The sequence below is a fragment of the Bos taurus genome, chromosome 2, assembly GCF_002263795.3.
Source record: "Bos taurus isolate L1 Dominette 01449 registration number 42190680 breed Hereford chromosome 2, ARS-UCD2.0, whole genome shotgun sequence".
Lineage (NCBI taxonomy): Eukaryota > Metazoa > Chordata > Mammalia > Artiodactyla > Bovidae > Bos > Bos taurus.
Genome location: NC_037329.1, coordinates 120414228 through 120428106, shown reverse-complemented (window position 1 = coordinate 120428106; position 13879 = coordinate 120414228). Strand labels below are relative to the sequence as shown.

The following is a 13879-nucleotide window of genomic DNA, read 5'->3' as shown; positions in this document are numbered from 1 at the left end:
CAGCATGTATGACACACACGCCAAATACCTGTGTCAACTCTGGATATTATCTTTTCCAGTGCGCAAATTTGGGGTTTCTTTTTTTTTTTTCAAGTGTAGTTTTAACTGTATGATAGATATCATTTTCATTTTTTGGTGTACTTTTCTTGATGTTATAAATGTTTCTAGTCCCTTTGTTTTTAAAATAATAGCTGTTAATACAGAACTTAAGAAAAGTTCGTTGTCAAAGAATCAGATAGTTAAGCCAAAAAAATTGTTTTAAAATTACCCCTAATTCCACCATCCATATCACATGTTGGTGCATCTCCATCTCCTACTTAACTTTTTCTGTGCCTTAAATGTTTTTGTTTTTTTTTTTAATTTTACAGTCTCCTTTTTATCGGGCAGTTGATGTTCAGTAGAGAAAATTAATCACAATTTATTGAAACCTTCCCTAATATTGCATATTTCAGTTGCCTCTGATTTTTGCTGTTATAAATGACATAGTAGTGAACATCTTTGTGCTTCAGAGTTTTTTGTTTGTCTGTTTTTTGTTGGGCTGATTTCCAAAGTGCCCCTGTTATAGATAATCAGGCTCATTTAGTCTTTAGATGGGCTTCCCTGGTGGCTCAGTGGTAAAGAATCCACTTGCCAATGCAGGAGACAGGGGATTCCATCCCTGGGTGGGAAAGATCCCCTGGAGAAGGAAATGACAACCCACTCCAGTATTCTTGCCTGGGAAATCCCATGACAGAGGAGCCTGGTGGGCTATAGATCACGGGGTTGCAAAAGTGACTTAACAACAACTGTCCTTAGATGTCTAAAGAATCTTACACAGCTCTCATTTATTGACCCCTGAGTAAAACTCTGCAAAGGGAAGGGGAGGCTCAGAAAGGCTGGCGACCTCTCAGAGACACACAGCTGGGTGGCGGGGGCTGACCTGGCCTCTGGCTGCCCCTCACCCCTGTTCCCACCCCCATGTCTTCACAGGTCTGGGAATCTCCTCCCGGACCCCGGCTGTGAGCACGTCGGAGTCGAGCGCGGGCACGGGTACCAGCAGCCCGTCCACACCCACCACCACGAGCCAGAGCCGCCTCATCGCCTCGTCCCCCACCCTCATCTCAGGGATCACCAGCCCCCCCCTCCTGGACTCCATCAAGACAATCCAGGGCCACGGCCTGCTTGGCCCCCCCAAGTCCGAGCGCGGCCGGAAAAAGATCAAGGCGGAGAACCCAGGGGGGCCGCCTGTCCTCGTAGTCCCCTACCCCATCCTGGCCTCGGGCGAGACTGCCAAGGAGGGCAAGACATACAGGTGGGGGTCTTGGTGGGAGGGGTCCAGCGGGCTTGGGACAGAACCTGGTGCCTCAGGGCTGCCTCTGGAGCCTAGCAGTGGGAGATTGCAAAGAGGGGGGGCCCAGAGGCTTGAACGTGGAGGTTGTGGCCCAGAGGGGTGGGGCCTCCTGACGCCTCCCACCCAAAATCCCACAGCCTGGGATTTTGAGAGTCTACTTCCTTCTCTCTTCAAGCAGTATTGTCAACCCTCAATGTTAGGATCATCTGAAGAGCTTTTCAGAAATGCCAGTGCCAGGGCGGTACCTCCAGAAATTCTGATTTAACTTATCGAGGGGAGGCATATGGAGGGCCTGGGATGAGCCATTTCAGAAAGCTCCCCAGATGATTCTAAAGTGTCTATAGCCAGGGCAGAGAACTCACCGAGTGTTGGAGCCCCTCTCCCAGAACCACGGCCCAGCAGGCAGCTCTTCCCGGTGAGGTGGAAGCCTGCTTCCCAGCCTGGTGTCAGCGTGCCTCGAGGGGAGGATGTCCAGGCTGGGGGCCTGCCTGTAGCACCCCCCCCCGGACCCTCCTCCCAAAGCTCTGGCCCTGGTGCAAGGTCTCTCTGACAGAGAGGGTCTCCCCTCAGCTCTCCAGGCATGGTTGGAGGGATCTTCCCAGGGTGAAGCTGCCTCTTGCCCGCAGGTGTAAGGTATGCCCGCTGACCTTCTTCACCAAGTCCGAGATGCAGATCCACTCCAAGTCGCACACAGAGGCCAAGCCCCACAAGTGCCCGCACTGCTCCAAGTCCTTTGCCAACGCCTCCTACCTGGCCCAGCACCTGCGCATCCACCTAGGCGTCAAGCCCTACCACTGCTCCTACTGTGATAAGTCCTTCCGACAGCTCTCCCACCTCCAACAGCACACCAGGTGAGTGGCCAGCCTGGCGCTGCCCCACTGCAGCTGGCTTCAGCTCAGCCCCTGCGCCCGATGCAAGGCCCTTCTCTAGGTGCCTTCCCCAGACTCTTGCTTGGCATACAAGCCCTTTTGTGATACAGCCTCTTTGGTCCTCCCTGGCCTCAACTCTTACTACTTGCCCTGCCCACCATTTGTCATCTGTCTTTGCATGTGCTGTGTCCTTTACCTGATGCACCATCCCCCTCCTTTCCCTTGTTTTTCTGGCCCTCTCTTATCCATCTGTCAGTAAAACCTCCTCCAGGAAGCCCTCCCTGGCCCCCTGTGCTGGTTCCATAGCCCCTGGGCTTCCCCATCCAAGCAGTGGTAGACAGTCTTCGACTTGCCTGGTTATTTACCCACCACCCCCAATATATTGGGGATTCTTGAAGGTGAGGGCCCAGTCTCCTCCATTTCCACATCCCCAGTGGGTGGCACATATTAAGCAGTGAAGCATTTATTTAATATTTGTGGAATAAATAGAACTGACTTTTCCAGGGCGTGTGATTCATCCCTTTAACGAATATTTACACAGCCCCCACCATGTGCAGGCATGCCCCTCGGTGCTGGGAACACAGCAGTGAACAAAACAGAGACAGATTCCTGCCCTCTTAGGGTGTGCAGTCTAGTCGAATATGTGAAAGGGAGATTCAGAGATAGACATGTTTTAAGGGAAAAAAGTTTTTGCAGGGGAGTACAGGCATCAGACTGGCTCACCAAATAAAAACACCATAGTATTTAAAGAAATAAACTAAAGGTTACCAAATTACAGTTCATCTCTTCAGAGGAAAGGAGCCCAGCAGTTTTCTCGCATGATGGTTCTTGTATCTCTAAGCACGGCTGTCTGCCAATATCAGCATTGCAAAAGTCAGGATAAAGTAGTTTCTGCTGCAGAATTCGTAACTCACAGAAAGTGCTCAGGGGTTTCTGTCTTTCGGGCACTAAGACTAGACAGAGGGACCTGAGGTTTGGTTTTGTTTTTGTAATTTATCCATGTCTGTCCATTGTCTTTGTATGCTTTGTCCCAGAGTGCAAGATGTTATGTCTGTTTCTCGGACTTTGAGGCATGATGAGTAGGTTTGATCGTAAGGAACAAATAACAGGATGACCTCAAGATGGCATCAGTCTGCTTTTCTCATCCCCATGCCTCCTAAGGCATGGATTTGACCACATAGATTAGTTTCAGAAACTTTCTGATTTTGTCATGAATTTATTTTTTGAAGTTTGGCTAGCTTTATGGATATGCATGCACGCGTGCTAAGTTGCTGCAGTTGCGTTTGAGTCTCTGCAACGCTATGGACTGTAGCTACCTCTGTCCATGCCATGCCCTCCTCCAGAGGATCTTCCTGACCCAGGGATCTGGCCCTGCATCTTTTAATGTCTCCTGCATTGGCAGGCAGGTTCTTTATCACTAATACCACCTGGAAAGCCCAGTGAAGTGCTGATCAGTAAACAAAGTCCCTCTGCTTGTTTGGTTATTAAAATGAGAGCATGTGACCCCCAAGGTTTGAAACGTAACTTCTGTCAGGAGATTTTTTAAGGCCCCGGGCTATAATTTTAATCTGTGTATGTGTGAAAAGATTTTTCTTACCGTGTTATCTAATCAAAGATCTATCTAAGTTCCTACGTAGGATTAGGAACCTAGACCCATCAGATTTCACCTCTTGTTCAGGTTGTGCCTATACAACCTGTAATGGGAAAGTTACCATCTGTTTGGAGAATCCCTCATTGGTCAGTGTTTCTGGGCTGGCAGGAATGACTTTGCTCATAACCTTAAAGGCAAGGATTCCACAAGCCATGGAGTAGATTCAGTCCGGTTTCCTGGAAGCCTGGGGAGGCTGTATTCCCACTTATGAAGTACAGGCCTTGTTTCTTGCTATCATGCTGTCATGCCTAATTCAATGAAATTTGTCTTCAAATGTGACATTTCTGGCATGGTCATGGTTACAAATTTGATTTACCCAATTATATCCCATTAGGAAGGAGGACAGATTCTCAGTGAACCTGTTTAGAGAAACGAATGGTTCTACGAAGGACAAGTCTCAGTAAAGGCACTTTGAGTATTTTTTAGCAATCGTTCTGGGTAGATTTGCAGACACGGCCAATTACATGTCTTTTTAATAGAACTATCATTTTTAAATTTCCTTGATATTTCATCAGTTTATGTTAAATGTGTATAGTCCCCCTGCACCCTACCCTCTGTGATTCTGCAGGACTAACTGGAGCAAGGAACCATTTAAGGAATATTCTAGTCTAGTTTGTTCAAATATAGCCTTCTAAACTGAATAATAGTGGTAGATCAAAGGAAAGAAAAGGGGGATTTCTCGTATATTGGTGATGGCTCAGTTGGTAAACAATCTGCCTGCAGTGCAGGTGACCCAGGGTTGACCCGTGGGTCAGGAAGATCCCTTGGAGGAGGAAATGGCAACCCCCTCCAGTACTCTTGCCTGGGAAATCCCATGGACAGAGGAGCCTAGCGGGCTACAGTCCACGGAGTCACAAGAGTCGGACATGACTTAGCAGCTATTTCTGTTAGAAGATGGAATATTAACTGCAATTAAGTCACTTTTATCCAGTCCCAGATCATAATTCCTATTCCCTGATCTTGGGGAGTTATCTGCTTTGCAAAATTATCTCCTTCTGGACTAGACTTGGATCCTGGCTGCCTTGGCCTCAGGCAGTATAGGTCATGGTGATGGGGCATCTTGGAAGCCTGTGCCCTGGGTCTCTTCCCAAAGTGTAAAGAGCCAGTGCACTGGTCCAGTCCTCTCCTGAGGCCACGCACTCCTGATATTTCTTTCAGAAGACTCAAGCTCTGACCTGAAGCACAGGGCTTTACGCAAGTGTGAGGCAGAGAGCCAGATGTGTTGCTAAGATTGAATGACTCTGGTCTATTTATCACATACTCAACAAAATCAGAGTGGAGGAGAGTGGGGTCCTCTGTTCAGGTGTGATGTATAATCAGTTGTTCAGATTCAGAGCAAATTTTTTTAAACTTTTTACTTTGTATTGGGGTATAGCCGATTCCCAGTGTTGTGATAGTTTCAGATAAACAGGGAAGGGATTCAGCCGTGCATATACATGTATCTATTCTCCCCCAAACTCCCCTGCCATCCAGGCTGCCACATGACATTGAGCAGAGCGCCCTGTGCTAAACAGTAGGTCCTTGTCGGTTATCCATTTTAAATGTAGCAGTGTGCACATGTCTATCCCAAACCCCCTAACTATCCCTTCCCTGCATTCTTCCCACTGACAACCGTAAGTTCATTCTCTTAAGTGTGAGCCTTATCCTATTTTTAAGTAAGTTCATTTTTCTCATTTCCTTGTAGATTCCACATATAAGGGATGCCATACGATATTTCTCCTTCTCTGTCTGACTTTAGTTCACTCAGTATGACAATCTCTGCATCCATCCATGTTGCTGCAGATGGCATTATTTCATTCTTTTTAATGGCTGAGTAATATTCCATTGTGTATATGTACCACAACTTCTTTATCCATTCATCTGTCAATGGACATCTAGGTTGCTTCCATGTCTTGGCTATTGTAAACAGTGCTGCAGTGAACATCGGGGTGCATGTATCCTTTTGGATCATGTTTTCTCCAGATATATGCCCAGGCGTGGGATTGCAGGGTCATATGGTAGCTCTGTTTTTAGTTTTTTAAGGAACCTCCTTGCTGCTGTCCATCATGGCTGTACCAGTTCACATTCCCACAGAGCATATTGCAGGCAGCAAAGGCACTGACTCATCATTATGATCTTTTAATTGATCTCGTAAAACAGCGGCCCCCAGCCCTCAGGCCATGGACCAATAGCAGCCCATGGCCTGTTAGGAACTGGGCTGCATAGCAGGAGGCGAGCAGTGAGCAAGCGAGCAAAGCGTCGCCTGTATTTACAGTCACTCCCCAATGCTTGCATTGCCACCTGAGCTCCACCTCCTGTCAGATCAGTGGCAGCAGTAGATTCTTAAAGAAGTTGGAGCTCTGCTGTGAACTGTGCCTGTGAGGGGTCTAGTTTGTGTGCTCCTTATGGGAATCTAATGCCTGATGACCTGATTCCGCGTAACGGTGAGTTGAATAATTATTTCATTATAGGTCATCATATATATTATGCACCATGTATCATTTTATTATATATTATGTAATAATAATAGAAATATAGTACACAGTAAATATAATCGGGTTGAATCATACTGAGACTACCGCCCTGCCCCTCTGTGAAAAAGTTGTCTTCTGCAAAACTGGTCACTGTGCCAAAAAGGTTGGGGGGTCACTGTCAAAGCGTGTGTTATGACTGGTACCAATAAGTAGTTAAATCTAGGAGAAAAATCTTTTCAAAGACATTTCTCTGTGGATACTTCTAGTGCTGGTCTCTCTATACATGAAAATAAATTGTTGGGTTTTTTTCCTCCATCTTAAAAAGTACACAAATATATATGTTTATATTACATGTAATTATATATTACATATTATATTACTATATATTATATTTATATAAATTATATGTAATTACATATATACACACATAAAATTAACTCGGAGATTGAGCTTCTTTTCTTTTGATTTGCCAACTTTCTTATGCTAGAAACTTCATAGAACATGGGTACTCTAGTGTTTGGCTAATTAATAAAATGCGAAGAGTACAAAACGTGCTCTCATTGGGAGCATTTGTAAAGCTGGGGAGCAAATCTTTGGTGTTGCCCAGTGGCCAGCTGGAAACTCCCAAGAGCATCTGGGTGTAAAAGATACCTTGATAATTTATTATTCTGAATTGGGGGCTTGGATTTGAGAAATCTGGCAGAGTAGGCACAAAGCTGGCAGAGGAGGCAGAGTTGGAGCGTCAGTCTGGTAGGAAATAAACCCAGTAGCAAGTGATAATTAGAATCCTAGTGTTTTCAGAAATAGCTGTTTGTTTGAAAATATTATTTAAAGCTGTGACCAAACAAAAAATTCACAGGCCCTTGAGGGGAGAGTATTTTGTCAGAATGTTCCTTGTTCAGGGATTGCTCTCTGTTCTTGAGGGCACAGTTTTTTTTCCTTCTCTTTTTTTTCCAGAGTGATTTGAGTTCATAGTGGTTGGAAAGTAAACAAGCAACGTAAGAGGGTCCTATCAACATTTAGGACAAATTATTAGTCATTACGCAGTGGCGTATGTAATTAAACCAATGTGTCCTAACCCAGTGACAAAGAGGTGGGTGTCCCCAGTGCCCGCAAGTCCCAGAATCCTTTAGATAAACAAACCCAAAAAAGCCAAACATAAAGAAGCAACCACATTCCAGGTTTCTTGTTTGCCACTATTCCACAGAGACTCCTGTTTTTTGCCCCTGGATCGAGAACCAGACGGTCAAGGCATATAATCAAATCCATCTTCCCAACATTGTGCCAGCAATAAAGGGGGTAAAAGAAGGTCATGTCAAAACAGAACCAGCTCCGGTCAAGGAGTAAAAGTGGAGCTAGAAGCAGGTTGAGCCAGATCCCCCTGGGAGTTGAGAGAGCTGTGCCTGGAAGCATGTGGGGGCTCGTGTAGTTTGAGTGGCCTGGCGGCTCTGGAGCGTCTGGGTGGGACCTCCATCTGTGAAAGGAAGGCACAAGATGGAAAGGTGACTCGCAAAGTGTTTGCGGAAATCCAGACTTCAGAAGGGTCAGCCCTGTAAGTCATAAATACCACGTGTCTTTAAGGAGAAATGAACAGGAATTTGTAGTGAGTCTATTCATGGTAGAGATACAGCAGATGTCTTGTGTTTCTGTAGATGAGGTAACACATCTGTAGGTAACACAGCTGTCGATGCCATGACGCAGAAATCAGGGGTAACCTTGTTTTATGAGGCGGTTAGTCCTCATAAACTAGCCCTCATGAGGGAGTCAGTTTGTGAGGTCTGAGAAAGGGCTCGGTGTTTTTACCTGTTTGGGGAATACCTGCTAGACAGTGGCCCTGGCTGTGCCTGTTTATTCAGGCTGCGGAGTGGGCTTTGCCTCTGTTTTCCTCCTCCTGGCTTTGTGATGCTGTGTGCGTGTGCGATGCTAATTGTGGCAGGGTCGGTTTCCCAAGTGTGATGACAGTGACATCCTAGCAGCAACCGCTCCTTGTCAGAGAGCTTCCAAGTGTCCGCTCCCGCGTAAGGCGTGCAAGGTATGCCTTATACCTACTTTGTATACATACAGGGTATCCATAAAGTCCGTACAGGGTATCCATAAAGTCCTTACACAGCATGAACCTGTTTCTCAATAAGAGATAATGAATCTGAAAAGTGCCACAGAGAGAGAACCATCTCAAGGAAGGTCCATTTTTACTGTGTCTATCATTGTTTTAGTTACAAAACACAGTGGGACTAAGTCACTCAATGTAACATGCCATTTCTTACCTGGAGGATAGAGGATAAATGGTAACTAATGACTTCTCGATAATTCTATTTAAACATAGAATAAACTCCCCCTTTGTTTTTCATAAATTATCTTAAAAGAGATGTGAGTGTATTAAAAGCTAACGTTGTGAAAATGTCTTAGGAACGCTCCTTCTGTAAGTTACAGTCCTTAACAATCCATATTTTTAAAAAAATATTTATTATTTTGGGGTGCATCAAGTCTTAGTTGCGGCATGTAGGATCTTTCGTGGGGAGCACAGGCGGCTTCACTTTGACTTTTCACTTTCATGCATTGGAGAAGGAAATGGCAACCCGCTCCAGTATTCTTGCCTGGAGAATCCCAGGGACAAGTGAGCCTGGTGGGCTGCTGTCTATGGGGTCGCACAGAGTCAGACACGACTGAAGCGACTTAGCAGCAGCAGCAGCACAGGCTCAGTAGCTGTGGCACGTGGGCTTACTTGCCTCGTGGGATCTTAGTTCCCAGACCAGGGATTGAACCTGAATCCCTTGCATTGAAAGGCAGATTCTTAACCACTGGACCACCGGGAAAGTCCCTACAATCCTTATTGTTATCCCCATTTTAGAGGTGAGGAAACTGGAGCTCAGGGAGGCAAAGTCTCTTGCCCAAGGCCACCCCGCTAAGAGGAGGCAGAAGTGAGATGTGAGCCAGAGTGCCAAGGAGCAGCCTGTGGCTTGGTGGGGGTGCGTGGAGGTGGGTGGGGTTGGGAAGTCAGGCTGCAGAAGAAGGTGGGGCGAGGTCCAGGCAGGAGAGCAAGGCGAGTCTTCTGGATGCCAGGGTGAGCTTGGGGCGGTTAGTGGGGTGAAGGAGCAGCCCAGAGGCACTGATTTCAGCTCTGCCTCCTTGCACTGCCCATGCCTGGAGTCGGTGGTGAGCTCCCCCCCATCACTACAGATGTTGGGAGTCAGGGCCAGGTGCTCCCCTAGTGGGAAGATGCCCTACAAAGAGATGACTCATTTTGGAATTGAGGACACGGCCCTGACTTGAATTTCAGAGGCTGAAGAACTTGGGGGCCAGTTATCAGGGGAACTGTGGCTCCCTGAAGCCCTTCTGAGCCAGCCCAGTGCTGAGTGCCATGCATAATGAGAGATCAGTGGCCAGAGGCAGGCTCTGGGCCAAAAGAACTCCTACCACGACCTGGGAGGCCGATGGATGTGAAAAATCCCATGAAAGCGGGAAATATGTGATGGAGGTTGGGGAGGATCATCTGGGTTGGGTGTGGAAGGGTCCATAGCCCTTTCTAGTGAGAGATGGGAATGGTGTTCCCAACTAGGGGAATGGCACGAGCCAAGGCTCAGAGGCTGGTTGGGGGCTGGGGATTTGGATTCTGTCCCAGAAAAGGGGGTAACGTAGGGGTGTGAAGCAGGGCTGTGACAAGGTCGGATCCCACACTGCTGCTGTGGTGGAGGTCAGGAGAGGAGAGGCTGAAACTGAGAGTCTAGGAAGGAGGCTGGGCAGCTGGGGCACTCGGGGTGGAGGCCAGAGGAGCAAGGTCCAGAGCAAGGACCTGGTATCCCTGGAGAACCATCAGTCAGTCAGTCAACAAACACTTACGACATACCCTGAGGAGTAGGTGGTGAGGATAGGTGGTGATGATGTGAAGCGTAGTACTGCTGTCAGTGACTGACTTCAGGAGGAAAGAACTCACCTTCCTGTGTTTCAAGTCCTCTCTGAGGAGCCTGTGCCAGGCCCTGGGATGATGGTGGTGAAGAGACCAAGAGCATTCTTGCTCTCAAGGAGGGAGGGAGCCAGTGTCAGTGACTAGACATTGACAAAGCACGTGCCCACACACAGACTTCTGCTCAGGGGTAGGTGCAGGGGCCAGGCCTAGTCTGGGGTGTCAGGAAAAGCTTCCCCGATCAAGGGGCTTTTATACTGGGACCTGGAGTCTAGGTTCTAGCCAGGTATGAGCTCGGGGGAGTGTGTGTAGAAGAGGAGCAGTCTGGATACAAGACGAAGGTAGGAAGGGACCTGAAATGTTCAGGGTGGGGTGGAGGGGAGGCGGCCGGGCTGGAGCCTTGGGGCGGGGAAGAGGCATGACCTGGGCAGCAGTGGGAGGCAAGGACTTTGGGGTGGGCACTGTGGGGTTTAAAACAAAATCAGCATACATCCTGGGGTGCCTTGGTCCCCTCTGCCACCTGACCCCTAGCTGACCAAGTTCCAAGCCCTAAGGGGGACAAGGATAGGATGAAACGGAAGGTTTCTGGCAGCAGGTGCAACTGGTCCAGGTGACCGTTAAGGTGCTCCCATTGTAGAGACGGGGTGCATCTGCCTGGGATGATGTCCCCAAACATGTGACACCCCTAAATGTGCAGGTAGAACAGAGGTCCTCAGAATTGCAGCCCAGCTCCACCTGGCCTGTCTCCATGCAGCCTGAGATGCGCTGTCCCTGCCCTTGGGGCTCCCCGTCTAGTAGAGAAAACAGAGGAGGGGGCGGTCACGTGCTGAGGATGCAGCCAGGGCACAGGGGTGGTGAGCAGAAGCATCCATCAGACACGGTTGCCGATGAGAAATGGTCCTCCTACCAGGACGCAGGGTGCAGGAGCAGAAAGGTGAGGCCGACCGCAGGTGAAGGGCCCTGACTGGCACTCTAGGGATCTGGACTGTCAGTGTTCATAGTGGGCAGTCAAGGTCATGGGCTCACTGATGGCAGGGAGTGTTCCTTATTCCAGCCTGGTCAGCACAGGGCCTGGCCAGAGGGACCTTAGTTGTTTGATGAATCTGTTGATGGGCAGAGTAAACCAAGGGGGTTGGGGCTTTTGGGAAGGAGGTGGACCACATGGTCAGAGCTGGATTTCCCCCTCTCATCTAATGCTTGTTGGCAACTTAGGCAAAAGAGGTCCATGTCTAGCCTGCATTTCATTGCCCACCTGCTTGGCACAGGATTTGCGGAGCAGATGACTGAAGACAAGCCTAGGAGAGCAGGGAGGGCCTCCCGTCCCTGTGTGTGCGCAGCGCTCCTGAGCCTGTTTTGCACTAGATCCCAGTCCCCCTCCATCCTCACCTGGCTGCTGGGCAAGTGCAAGCAGCAACAGCCATCAGAAAGCGCAGCCATCAGCCTTGAAGTCACTGCTCCCAAGTCTCCTTCTCAGTGAGGACCCCCACCACCCTATTTAAGATTACACCCCGACATGACCCCTCTCATCCGCTTTCTTCTCAGAGCACTTATTACCTTCTACACACGCTTTACTTACTTATTTCATGCTTGCTTGTTTGTTTCTACAAGGCAGTGAGTTTGTCTGTTTTGTTCACTTATATGTTCTGAGCACCCAGGGTGGTTCCTGGCACACAGGTGCCTGACACAGTAATTGTTAAATGAATGAATAATAATAATAATGGTAAGTGGTGATGGAGTGCTGACTTTGTGCTGATATTTGGCTAAGCCCCTTTGCATATTATCTAATGTAATCTTCACAAAGCCTACCCAGTGAGGTGGACGACTGCATTTTTATACCCATTTTGCAGATGAGGAAACTGAGGCTCAGTGATTTGACCACGGTCACCCGGCTAGTAAATGGTGGAGCCAGGATGAGAACAAAAAGGGGCTCACAGGAAGGACACAGAGGGGCTGACCTTCAGGGCCACCCTGCCCTGAAGTCTCTCAGTAGCTGGGGTGACCAGATAGCCACATTGAGGGTGGGGGTGAGAGTGGGCAGGACATAGAAACTGGGGGCCAATTGGGGAGTTGTCTCCTGAGAGAGGCAGGCAGGCAGGAAAGGTCCTGGCAAAGCTGTGAATCTGTTCTTTTCATTGGGTTGGTCTGCAGGTGACTTTTAGAAGAGGGGCAGAATGCAGTCAAAGTAAGCCCACCACAGTGATTACGAGGCCTGAGTGGGTGCTAGTGGAGGGCTGGGTTTAGTGGGGCCCTGTGAGGAGCCTGGAGGCTCTGGTCACAGACCAGCAGTGGGAGGCTGGAGAAGAAAGGACAGGGCTCGCCTTTGAAGTCCCAGCTCTTGTCTGGGGCTCACTCGGGGTCAGGGGAAAGTGTGTGGAGCAGGGAGCCTGGGAGGCTTGGGGGCCAGAGGTGTGGGGCAGGCCAGCCAAGGGCTTGAGAGCTGGAGCTGGCCTGGGGGACCTGCCAGGGACTCCACCTCACTGGGCTCCCCATTGCAGAATCCACACAGGCGACAGACCCTACAAGTGCCCACATCCTGGCTGCGAAAAGGCTTTCACTCAGCTCTCCAACCTCCAGGTGAGTGCCTGCCTGCCCACCCCGCCTGCTAGGTGCACGGCTCCCTCCACCCCCTCCAGGGGAGCCCAGCTGCCTCCTGACCCCTGCTGTGCTCCCCACAGTCTCACCAGCGCCAGCACAACAAGGACAAGCCCTACAAGTGTCCCAACTGCTACCGGGCCTACTCGGACTCCGCCTCCCTGCAGATCCACCTCTCGGCCCATGCCATCAAGCACGCCAAGGCCTACTGCTGCAGCATGTGTGGGCGGGCCTACACCTCGGTGAGTGCCGGGCCCCTGGGAGCCTCTCCTTCACCCCAGCCCCCTCAGACCTGTACTGATGCTCCCATTTTCCAGATGAGGAAACTGAGGCCCTGGAAGAGGGTAAGATCACAGTGAATGTCAGAGCTGGGCCATCCACTTCCCCGTTCTGTTTTTGGCTGCCTCAGGCTAAGCTCCTCTCAGGCAGCCTTTTAGCCTGGGTGCCAGAGGCGTGGTTTCCTCCAGGCAGTGGTGGAGAGGGGCCTGTCACCCTGCTTCCCAGGGCCAGGGAAGGAAGGGGCCTTTTCCCCACTGGGGAAGCTGCAACCCCTACCATGGCCACAAGGGGGCATAGTGACCTGGCCCTGGAAAGGTGATCTACCAGGAAAGGTCCAAACAGGGCCAGAAAGGTGCCAATCCCCTGTCCTCCGGTGGGGATTTCCCTAAACAAGGGCCTTTCAGACCCAGGGGAGGGAGTCCAGGTGAGTCACTCATGTGTATCCTTCAGCCTAATCAGATATTCTGGTTAACAGACCCCCACATGTACCCAGTGATCCCCAAGCCTCAGTTTCCTCATCTGTAAGATGGAGGAGCTAATAGTTGTTAACTCATAGCACTGTTGACTGGCAGAGTCAGCGCCTGATAGACCTCAGCTAACACAGTTATTTATTTACTCAGTGTTTACTGAACACTTGTGCCAGGCACTTGGGAATCAGGATGAATCAGACAGACGTATTCTTTGCCCCCAGGCAGGTTAAGAGTCTACTGCTGGAGACGGACATTAAACAAGTAACCACACAAGTGAATATGTAGTGACAGGCCACGGCAACTGCTCTCCAGCAGGCTTTCTCAACCTCGGCCC

At 49.4% G+C, this 13879-nt stretch overlaps 1 protein-coding gene across 3 annotated transcripts in view; it reads left to right on the top strand.

Annotated features, from left to right (window-relative positions):
• Nucleotides 1-13879, top strand: part of ZNF362 (zinc finger protein 362) — a 40591-nt gene that overhangs the window by 22518 nt on the left and 4194 nt on the right. For all 3 annotated transcript variants that reach the window (XM_025000119.2, XM_059892556.1, NM_001192168.1), the window contains 4 exons: nucleotides 970-1291; nucleotides 1957-2181; nucleotides 12700-12778; nucleotides 12880-13038. In XM_025000119.2, coding sequence (XP_024855887.1) covers nucleotides 970-1291; nucleotides 1957-2181; nucleotides 12700-12778; nucleotides 12880-13038 — 785 coding nt within the window. The remainder of the gene's footprint in view (nucleotides 1-969; nucleotides 1292-1956; nucleotides 2182-12699; nucleotides 12779-12879; nucleotides 13039-13879) is intronic.